The sequence below is a fragment of the Copadichromis virginalis genome, linkage group LG18, assembly GCF_057382275.1.
Source record: "Copadichromis virginalis isolate Kocher_CV1m ecotype Utaka linkage group LG18, C_Virginalis_male_GT1.1, whole genome shotgun sequence".
Classification (NCBI taxonomy): domain Eukaryota; kingdom Metazoa; phylum Chordata; class Actinopteri; order Cichliformes; family Cichlidae; genus Copadichromis; species Copadichromis virginalis.
Genome location: NC_140635.1, coordinates 21,992,043 through 22,003,916, shown reverse-complemented (window position 1 = coordinate 22,003,916; position 11,874 = coordinate 21,992,043). Strand labels below are relative to the sequence as shown.

General features: G+C 38.8%; 1 protein-coding gene across 1 annotated transcript; it reads left to right on the top strand.

Annotated features, from left to right (window-relative positions):
• The first annotated feature begins 1,376 nt into the window (after positions 1–1,376).
• On the top strand, positions 1,377–2,301 carry LOC146687793 (complement C1q-like protein 2). Its single transcript, XM_085439847.1, has 3 exons — positions 1,377–1,609; positions 1,737–1,859; positions 1,970–2,301. The coding sequence occupies exons 1-3, from the start codon at positions 1,387–1,389 to the stop codon at positions 2,260–2,262; spliced, it is 639 nt and encodes a 212-aa protein (XP_085295973.1). The 5' UTR covers positions 1,377–1,386; the 3' UTR covers positions 2,263–2,301.
• The last annotated feature ends 9,573 nt before the right edge of the window (positions 2,302–11,874 follow it).

Genomic DNA, 11,874 nt, shown 5'->3' with positions numbered 1-11,874 from the left:
TAATCCCATATTTTCATGCAACTCCAGGCAGCCGTGTGGCATTTGGAGCATCTATCGGCAATGTTGGAAATACTGGACCAATAAGTGCAGAGATCACACTGCTCTACAGGAATGTCTACTTTAACTCAGGTTCTTACAGCCCTGCAACAGGTAAACTTAACATAATTATACGTATTCTTACATTTATGAGTTTATTTGTTAGATAAGTGCTGCATTTCACTACCACTAAACTTCTTAGCACCATATAAGCACACTATTCACTATGAACTCATCGGGTTGTATGTAGAGACCAAATGGTACAATCAGCTGTCAGAGCAGGTATTCACAAAATCCGCTCAGCACAGTTTTATGCATTAAAATGGTCTTTTTTCCCAAGCACATCCAAACAGTTAACATGTTTCTACACATGCATCACACCACAAACATTACTTGTCACCAAAGCACAAAAGGGACTCCCAGTATCCATCAGCATACCAGCAAGAAAAAACGACCACTTTCTACTTAACAAACTGAGTGAAAGTATGTAGTTGGTTTTTAACATAAAACTCATTGCTGCAACCAGGGGCAGCGTAAATGTAAACTCCTATTTTTTAGCTTCCTTGTTAAACACCCAGTTCTGTCACTAGTTAACTTAAATTAATTAATTGGGTTTATTAGTAGTAAACAACCAACCAAGCTAGTGACATCACATTCTGTACTGGCACAAGATGGTCCTACACATGCCCTAAAAAAAACTTGTGTTTTTTTTCTTGAATCCAGCTTCACAGACACTGTTAAAGCTACGCCAGACTCCTTGGAGCAGTGCTCCGTGGTGTAAATTAGCCTTAATACATGTATTGTTTCACACTGCCTTCTATAAGCATGCAGAGAAATAACCTCAAACAAGAAGGAGCATGAGTGATAAAGAAGAGCAGGACAGCTGGATGCCTTAATTCTAACAGTAGGTTTGCTTGTTAGACTATTGTATTGCATTTGCATGCTTTCACAACTTTTACTTTGTATTCTCCAGTATAAAAATTCTCAGTTTAAATGTTGCGTTCAAGTTCACCTTAGAATGTAGCTGAAATTGCTATTTATAATGTTGACTACTACTGCTGCTGATTTCCAGCGAGAAGTCCAACATTACTCACTGCGTACTGACAGACAGTTGCTTTTGCTTTTTCTGCTGTTATTTCAATGAACCACTCATGTTACACCGCTTATAAAGAGAAGGATCATTCATGGGGCTTAAAACAGGTTTTTCATGAAGTGTTATCTTGTCTCAATCACATAATTATTGTCTCCCAGTTTTCTTTGTGCTTGTTTATCGGAAAGGAAAAAAATAGGGACACTTCCGTCTTTGTGATACAGTATATATCTAGAGCCTTGTGGGGGGAACTAACACAGATGAACAGAAATTCTGAAAAGATGAAGACTGCAGTCTTAACCTTATGCCTCTTCTTTCTGTGTGCAGCTGCCTTCCCTCAGGTGGATGGCCAAGCATCTGAAAGTGAGACACCTCAACTCTGTGCTGGGACAAATGAACAACTTTTCCTAATATTACGACAACTAGAAACCAAGCTGAATAATGCTGAGAAACAGCTGGCAGATCTGAAATCATCAATCCAAGGTAAGAACATAACACAGCTGGAAGTTTTATTCTGACATGTATAGATCTTTATCAGTGTACTGATACAGGTTCATGTTTTGTTGTTGTCAAACCAAACAAATGATCCCATATTTCCATGCATCTCCAGGCAGCCGTGTGGCATTTGGAGCATCAATTGGCAATGTTGGAAATACTGGACCAATGAGTGCAGAGATCACACTGACTTACAAAAATGTCTACTTTAACTCAGGTTCTTACAACCCTGCAACAGGTAAACTTACAATAATTATATGTATTCTTACATTTATGAGTTTATTTGTTAGATAAGTGCTTTCACTACCACTAAGCCATATAAGCTGTAACTGTGTCCATCATCTCCAGGTATTTTCACTGCTCCGGTCAGAGGAGTTTATTACTTCAGCTTCTCTGGTCATAATATATCAACTAGACCGATGGGGCTGCGTCTGATGAAGAATGGAGAGCAGATGGTGACAGTGTACAACCATGCTGCTGGAAATCGCTATGAGACAGCCACCAATGGCATGACTCTGCAGCTGGCTGCAGGAGACCAGGTGTACATGAGGCTCCGTCCGGACACCTGGATCTATGATAATGACAACAACCACAGCACCTTCATTGGCCATTTGTTATTCCCTCTGCTCAGACAAGCATAGTTTGAATAGCAAATGAGTAAACAGAACAATATTGACATGTAGAGTTTGGTTGATTACTTTCGGTGGTGACTTTCCCACCGAAAGAGGGTCTTGGCCCTCTCCCCTGGCCAAGACCCTCATGGGTTACAGTAACAATCTACAGCTTTAGAACATGGTGGCGGTGTCAGAATTAAAACCAATATTTTATAGGAGTTTGTGTCTCAAATGAACAATAAAGTCTGAATACGTGCAGCAATTTCACTTCTCTTCTTTTTTAGTCAGGTAGGCTCCTCTGACTCATTTTAAGGTTAACATAAATATACATTTGTGTGTGCTGTTTTGAGGTGATTTCTTGGTCAAAATCAATAATAGAAGTATTCTGATTTAAGTGTGTATTTCTTTTTTTAAATTATGTGCAAATCCATCCAGACTTGAGTTAAGGTCACTAAATTTCAAGCTACATCTGGACACGTTTGTTCAAATTATTCTGTTATAACAGCAAAGAAAAAACACATAAAACGCCACAACAATTATTATTTGTTATTATAGGGAGTGCAGAATTATTAGGCAAGTTGTATTTTTGAGGAATAATTTTATTATTGAACAATGTTTTAATGAACCCAAAAAACTCATTAATATCAAAGCTGAATGCTTTTGGAAGTAGTTTTTAGTTTGTTTTTAGTTTTAGCTATTTTAGGGGGATATCTGTGTGTGCAGGTGACTATTACTGTGCATAATTATTAGGCAACTTAACAAAAAACAAATACATACCCATTTCAATTATTTATTTTTACCAGTGACACCAATATAACATCTCCACATCCACAAATATACATTTCTGACATTCAAAAACAAAACAAAAACAAATCAGCGACCAATATAGCCACCTTTCTTTGCAAGGACACTCAAAAGCCTGCCATCCAAGGATTCTGTCGGTGTTTTGATCTGTTCACCATCAACATTGCGTGCAGCAGCAACCACAGCCTCCCAGACACTGTTCAGAGAGGTGTACTGTTTTCCCTCCTTGTAAATCTTACATTTGATGATGGACCACAGGTTCTCAATGGGGTTCAGATCAGGTGAACAAGGTGGCCATGTCATTAGTTTTTCTTCTTTTATACCCTTTCTTGCCAGCCACGCTGTGGAGTACTTGGACGCGTGTGATGGAGCATTGTCCTGCATGAAGATCATGTTTTTCTTGAAAGATGCAGATTTCTTCCTGTACCACTGCTTGAAGAAGGTGTCTTCCAGAAACTGGCAGTAGGACTGGGAGTTGAGCTTGACTCCATCCTCAACCCGAAAAGGCCCCACAAGCTCATCTTTGATGATACCAGCCCAAACCAGTACTCCACCTCCACCTTGCTGGCGTCTGAGTCGGACTGGAGCTCTCTGCCCTTTACCAGTCCAGCCACGGGCCCATCCATCTGGCCCATCAAGACTCACTCTCATTTCATCAGTCCATAAAACCTTAGAAAAACCAGTCTTGAGATATTTCTTGGCCCAGTCTTGACGTTTCAGCTTGTGTGTCTTGTTCAGTGGTGGTCGTCTTTCAGCCTTTCTTACCTTGGCCATGTCTCTGAGTATTGCACACCTTGTGCTTTTGGGCTCTCCAGTGATGTTGCAGCTCTGAAATATGGCCAAACTGGTGGCAAGTGGCATCTTGGCAGCTGCACGCTTGACTTTTCTCAGTTCATGGGCAGTTATTTTGCGCCTTGGTTTTTCCACACCCTTCTTGCGACCCTGTTGACTATTTTGAATGAAACGCTTGATTGTTCGATGATCACGCTTCAGAAGCGTTGCAATTTTGAGACTGCTGCATCCCTCTGCAAGATATCTCACTATTTTTGACTTTTCTGAGCCTGTCAAGTCCTTCTTTTGACCCATTTTGCCAAAGGAAAGGAAGTTGCCTAATAATTATGCACACCTGATATAGGGTGTTGATGTCATTAGACCACACCCCTTCTCATTACAAAGATGCACATCACCTAATATGCTTAATTGGTACACGGAAAAAAGTCTAACATGCAGTCATTCATTCAATCTAATAAGTGCCATTCAAAACAGAATAAAATCATTGATTTGATTGTGAAACCCTTTCTTTTTGCATTTTAAAATACCACTTTTGATTTGGATGAAACTAAATATCTGTACAAAGGACACAACGCAAAGTTTTTGATTTCTCTCAAAACATATAATTCTTTTCATGTTGAACAGATAATATCTTTAATTTGAGTCAAAGTGATTTGCACTTGAACACGCCCACCAGAAATAGACCGGGACCCATTTTTATTCTGCATGGCTGCTGGAAACATCGTGTCACATCTTTGATTAATTTCATCTGAAAATAAACGTAAGTAAAGCCAAGTGTGTTACAAAAGCTTTTATAATTTGTATTGCCAAAATTGCAGAAAATAACCCCATTTAAGCTGGGTCGACAGCAGAGATGGGCAGTAACGTGTTACTTGTAACGCTTTACTGTAATCCGATTACTTTTTTCAAGTAACGAGTAAAGTAAGGGATTACTATTGCAAAAACGGTAATTAGATTACCGTTACTTTGCCGTAGGAACGCTGCGTTACTGCGTTACTAAAACAGTGATTTTTTTTGCAAGAATGTCTCATGACAGTGACGTAAGCAAGTGCGACGTTCGTGACAACAGCTGTGTGCAGAGCAACAATGGATCATATATCGAGTGCGGGAGAGAGTATGAGCGTGCAGCGTTTAAAGTGTGGAAGTACTGACCTTATTTTGAGTTTGATTCCATAAAAAGTGGCAAAAACATTAGCGTCCATTAGCATTGTGTATGGGAAGAAAACTTATTTTTACTGCGAAAAGCCCCCCCCTAAACTTCCAAGCAAGCACCGAGTGCGCTACCACGTAATGGGAAACTCAGAGAAACTCGCGGATTCTTCAACTGACTGCTGCGCCACACCTGCACCAGGATAAACCTCCGCCTACCCCGCTCCTGCTTTACAGGTGAAAATAGAGCAAAAGGTATGGAGTGCCAGGACTGCCATAATGAATTAATTAAATACACCATTAAATAATTAATTAAATGTGGCAATAATTAATTAAAATTGGAATTAATTAATTAAATAAATAGTTATGACACATGTGATTAATTAATTATCGACACATTTAATTAATTATTTATGTATTTCACATTTTTATTAATTATTGACACATTTAATTAATTAATTATTGACACATTTAATTAATTAATTATTGACACATTTAATTAATTATTTATGTATTTCACATTTTTATTAATTATTGACACATTTAATTAATTAATTATTGACACATTTAATTAATTAATTATTGACACATTTAATTAATTATTTATGTATTTCACATTTTAATTAATTATTGACACATTTACCGTAATTGTCGGGCTATAAGCCGCTACTTTTTGCACAAGCTTTGAACCCTGCGGCTTTTAGTCAGGTGCGGCTTTTCTATGGATTGTCCGTGATTTTTGTCATATCGTAAGACGATTTGTTTTGTTTGTTCCGCTGTTGTACGGCACTACGTTGCCTGGCGGAAGGATCGGGGTTCAAGAGTGGTATGTTAGTCACATGTCCGTCCGCCAGGCAACGTAGTGCCGTACGAAGTAGCGCGAAAAACAAACTTCAAAGTAGCGCTACGCGTTCAGCGGGAGGCGTGGATGACGAGCGGCGATAAACTTGCGAAAACCAAGTTATGCCCAACTCCACCGGTGGATTCTGACAGCATGGAAAAGTGCGAAAACATCCACGATCACCAACGGATTTTGAAGGGCTGGACTGCTGCATGATGGAGAGGAGGACACCGCCACGGCCCTTCTGAGGGTGTTCGACTCTGACACTGACAACGAGGATTTCTTTGGTTTTGAAAGTGACAACGAAGGAGAGAAGCGGAGAGTGGATGACGAAGCCATCCTGAGCCTGTTCGTTTCCGACATTGGAGAAGAGGACTTTGGTGGTTTTAGTGCGCAGGAAGAAGAGAAAGATGGTGGTGAATGACTGACTTTTCTTCTTGTTAAAGCCGTGTCACTGCACCTGAGCCTAAAAGGTAGTCCGAATCTATTTTTCTGGTGTGCTGTAGGTTACTGTTATGTACTACATGTGCAAATATGTACCCATAACTTGTTTTTCAAAATATTAATAAAAGGGGTGTGTCTCCAAACAGCCATCTCTTTCCTGACAATTCCCTTTGTGCATATTCTCTTACATATGATAAGTCAACATTGAAACACCTGCGGCTTTTAGTCAGGTGCGGCTAATGTATGTACAAAACAGGATTTTCCCCTGATTTTAGCTTGTGCGGCTAATATTCAGGTGCGCTTTGTAGTCCGGGAAATACGGTAATTAATTATTGACACATTTAATTAATTATTTAATGATATATTTATTTATTTCATTTTGGCAGTCCTGACGCCTGGCTCTCATCATGAAATAATTTTATCTGTCAGCCTCACCCATCAAACTCAGGGGGCGGGGTTAACGCTGATCGAGTCAAAACCATTGCTTTGGCCTGGTGGCCATTGTTTCTAGCACACAACAACCAGCATGTGGAAGCTAACAGAACTGAACTTTGAAAAACCCTGTTTGTGTGTCACCAAATACCGTTTTAATATTTTTTTAGCCTAGAATGTAGTGGTTTAATCTTCATGTGTCTGGTCGGTTTGTCAAGATACAGCCTCTTTGCAAAAGTGCTTCGATGATTTCGGAGATGTCTGCCCAGTCTCACGGCAAAGCGTGGGATAGACCCGCTCGCCTCGCAAGCAATCCCACCGACAAAGCGCAGGCCCCGGTACACAGCTGTAGTAACCCCCGCTGACTTCTTTTACTGAGGTTATATTTATCGGTGTTTTATTTCCTGATGTTCTTATGTGTCCTACGTGTTTCAGTCGCCAATTCTGAATTATAACTAACATTAAAAACATGTTTAACCCTTTAAGACCTACCATAGAACCAAGTCCGCCAGAGCTTATATTATATTTTTACATGCTGTGGAGCCATTTTTGGGAGCATTTCAAGTTGATGTACATCAATACAACCATTATAGCCCAGATTTTAATAATATGTATTCATTAAGTGCATAGTAATTACATAAATTGCAAAAAAGTGCAATAAACTACAAAAAAATTGAAAATCGTTTTTGATTTTTTAACATATATTTGTAGTTAGAGAAATTTAAGAGGCTTATCCCTCAAAACTGTAAATACAAAAAAGTTGCACAAAATAGTTTCCCACCACAGGAAATTTATTTTGAGTGTCTTCATAGTTTTATTTTTGAAATACACCAATTTTTATACACTGCAGGAAAAACGAAAATAAATATTATACTGCAAATTTGCAAAAAAGCAGCATATGCATCAAAATAAACTATTTCCAGCAGTGCAATATGAGTCCTAAGCATCCCAGAAACGACACAGAAAGTCATAAAGTCAAAGATAACTTTTAAAAAGAGCAGTATAGGCCCTGAGGCCCTGATCGCAAAAAAGACTACATTTCCGCAAAAATGACGTCACTTCCGGTTTCGGCCAGGTAATGGCGGAAATGCAAAAGTTCGCGCTGACGTCTATTCCAACGTAGGAAGTGTTTTGAACAGCTGATCGGACCGGCAAAGCGTGTTTCTGGAATATTATGTTTTTGTTCCTGCAAGCGCTTTTTATGCAGTTTTTGCAAAGCTTTATGTGGAAGGAAACCGTGACCTAGGACAAGCTGATGGCACAATATGTAAGTACAACTCCTCCGGTTTCATATGCAAAAAAAATTTTTGCGCTAGCTTACGTGGTTGCAGTGCTACCGGGATTTAAAAATAGTTACGCATAACAGAGCGTTCCCGCTCCGATCGGCTCTAAAGGGTTAAGGAGGCGAGAGAGCAAATAAATCTGTTTAACATCTGATCTTTGGGTTTTTGTTCAGTAATCAGCGTGACCTGTGTATAAAACGCGTAAAAAGATAACGTTGGTGTTTCCGTCATGTACTGCTGGCTTTAACTGTACAAAGGTTGTTCGACACTATGAAACACATACAGACTTCATGATGTTCGGCTAATATTTTTATTGTGAATATTAATCACGCTGACCTCGCTCTGTACACCACGCAGCGAGGTCAGCATATCCACGATATCCTCAGCTCCATGAGTTAACACAAAGTTTCCCAGCTGACTATCTAACTTCCAACTATTCCAGAGACGTGAAAATATACAGCATAAAGAAAAGTGTAAGAGACTCAGCAGCAGATTAGAATAACAGTTATAGATTTAATAAATCACCAAATGAATCCAAGAAACGAGCAAACCTGTTCCGACAATTTGAGTTTGTGTTCCCTCAGCTGCAGACTCGCTGCTGTTTAAATGTTTGAAAAGGAAGATTAGATATAAACAAACGTCAAACATAGACTCAGTCTGCCTTCACATTTGATATGAGGCCAGCACGTATAGTGGCTGTGTCCTGTTTTAAGATCATACATGTAAAATTGTTGTCTGACCTCCGTCGATCCAGCCGCTCAGAGTCCGTGGTTACCATGGTTACTGCATAAGCAGCTATAATGTTAACAGCTGGCACTGAGAAAACCTACCGGCAGCATGGGTGTTTATGTTTTTCATTGCAAAAGAACTGTCTGAATGGTTAACTGAAGTTAACTTGGATAAATTATAGTTAAGGAGTATCACAGATAACGCCTATGTGAGCTGTGCGACTGTTCACCACTACACTGAAATCAGAAATACACGTGCTATATCATAAACTATGATATAAATAGGGAGGTCCTATTAACATGTTTAGTTTTAAAGGACACCTTCCTGCCTTTAGTCTCATTCATGAGCAGTATTAGTTTTCTTCTAACATCCAGAAGTCTGCACGATGTGTTTCATAGTTTGTAACAAGCCTTTGACAGGTAAACATAACATGACCGAAAAAGCAAAAAAAAAAAAAAAAAAAAAAGAGAGCGAGAGTGTTGACATAAGAAGAGAAAATTCTCTCAATTATGGAGACAGGCAAATGGTTCATTTATGTTTGATGTGTGTTTATTCCTCCCTAAATATCGTCGGTGAAGTTTGCCATGCACGTCAGATTTTCCTGCGCATTTTTATACCTCTGCCAACAGAGAGAGAAAAAAAATCACATTCTAACAGACAGCTGGTGCTTAGAATACAGTTGAATAACTATTAAAAAACAGATGATATTTAGATGATAGTTCAGTCTAACACATGTGCCAGTGAACCATTAAACGTCTGTGAAACTATGCAGTTATGAAACGTAACTTTAACCTCAGCCAAACCGATTTGCTCAGTTGTAAATAAAACAGCGACGTAAACGTGACCCGACAGACAGAACCTGAGTGAATGAAGTCCAGCGTTTAACCACTGAGAGCTAAAACTCAGCTGAGGTTTGAAAGCTGTGTGCTGGTGATTGGACATCAGCCGCTGATAAAGCTGTTCGCCTATAAAGTGCTCTGTAAGGAAACAAGCTCCAGCAGCTCTGCGCTCGGGGAAAACACTATATTTACTTATCTTGTGCAGAAAAATGCGCTGACATTGCGTTATATCGAGTACCGGCTGCCCAGTTAAACTGTGACTATCACCAGGTAACGTAGGCGTGTTTCTTGAATTAGCAGCAGGTGTTAAACAGCTGACAGATGAGGAGGAGAATGCATGCAGGTAAAGTGAGGGTCTGTTGAGCTGATCGCTGGTTTCGTGAGAAAAATGTCAGCTCGTTCTTTATGTTACAGAAGCACAGAGACACAAGACCAGGCGGAAAGAGACGATCGTTCGGTGAAAATGAGAATCGCGAATGCAACATGTGGAACACGGAGAGTGGAATATGTAAACAAACCGGTTAACGTAACCCCCTCGGTGCACTCTGCATGCTAATTGTTAGCAGAGCTAGTGAAATCTCTGAAAACATCTGAGCACTTTTGCAAACATGTTCTATGTTGACAACCTGACCAGACATACGTCGCGACATTCGCGGCTAAAACACTGTTAAAAGTGTAGCTGGTGACAGAAAAACGAGGTATTTTAAAACTACACCACCACCATTGCTGCCTGTGATTTGATCTGCATTCTGGGATAACTGGCTGCCCCAAGTCTACACAAGCAATCGATTATCTAGGATCGACCTGTTTTGACTTACTTTGCACGGCAACCAATCAAATGTTAGAGAAGCTGCATGGGCAGCGTTAACCCCGCCCCCTGAGTTTGATGGGTGAGGCTGACAGATAAAATTATTTCATGATGAGAGCCAGGCGTCAGGACTGCCAAAATGAAATAAATAAATATATCATTAAATAATTAATTAAATGTGTCAATAATTAATTAAATGTGTCAATAATTAATTAAAATGTGAAATACATAAATAATTAATTAAATGTGTCAATAATTAATTAATTAAACGTGTCAATAATTAATTAAAATGTGAAATACATAACTAATTAATTAAATGTGTCAATAATTAATTAATTAAACGTGTCAATAATTAATTAATTACATGTGTCATAACTATTTATTTAATTAATTATATCCAATTTTAATTAATTATTGCCACATTTAATTAATTATTTAATGGTGTATTTAATTAATTCATTATGGCAGTCCTGGCACTCCATACAAAATGAACGCTAGTCTTTGACTTCATTTATTTTCTGCTGTGTTTTACTTGCATCTATTTGAAAGAGTGAGTGTAAACACACACAAAAAATTATTTAATGTGCTGGAATGTGCAGAAAATAGGTTTAAATATTAAATAAATTTCTTCCAGTCAGAGAATGTTGCATATAATTAAATTTTTGCTTGATGCATAAAGTTAAAAGATTAAAACTAACAAAACAAGTTTTAAAAAGGGACTTTTCCATTACATTTTGTATGATGGATTATGCAGAAAAAGTAGAATTGGGCTGAAAGATCTTTATTACCTATTCAGGTTGTAAATCGTGTTTTTAAAAAGTAACTAAGTAATTAATTACTTTTGAAAATAAGTAATCAGTAAAGTAACTGGATTACTTTTTGGGGGAAGTAATCAGTAATTAGTTACTGATTACTTTTTTCAAGCAACTTGACCAACACTGGTCGACAGCCACCCCCAATTTTTGCATGATTGTAGCTGCTAGCTACAAGCTAGCTAGTTATCCGGCGCGACGTTAGAACTGGTTACCAGCAACCGACTATCACAGTTGGGAATGCAAGTTAGGCAAAAAGCCGTTTTTTACCAGTATACTAACTAGCTAGCGTTACCACGATGCATCGGTGGTGGATACAGCTAGCTAGCATAAGTTCATAGTTCATAACATTCATAGTATAACTCCGTGCTCCGCTTCGTTTGAATTTTTCTGGTGAGCTCGCAGTTTCTAGACACAAGCTTGTGTTTGTGCGCGCACGTTTGATGGCCAGGACCTTCAAATTCAGGAGGAAAGAGGTTGTGGATAAGAAGCCTGACATCAAGAACCTCTTGGAAAGATGGCCAGGTCTATTTCAGATGGAAGAGGTATAATTTTAACTTTTTTGTACTAATGCCTTTTATCATAGTTTGGAAATGGGAAATATATGTTTTGACTTTTTCTTGTTGGAAGTTGGTCTTTAAAAAAATGTATTGTACACTGTCTACTCATGTACAGATTAATGCAGAGTTTCTGCGGGTTACTGCAG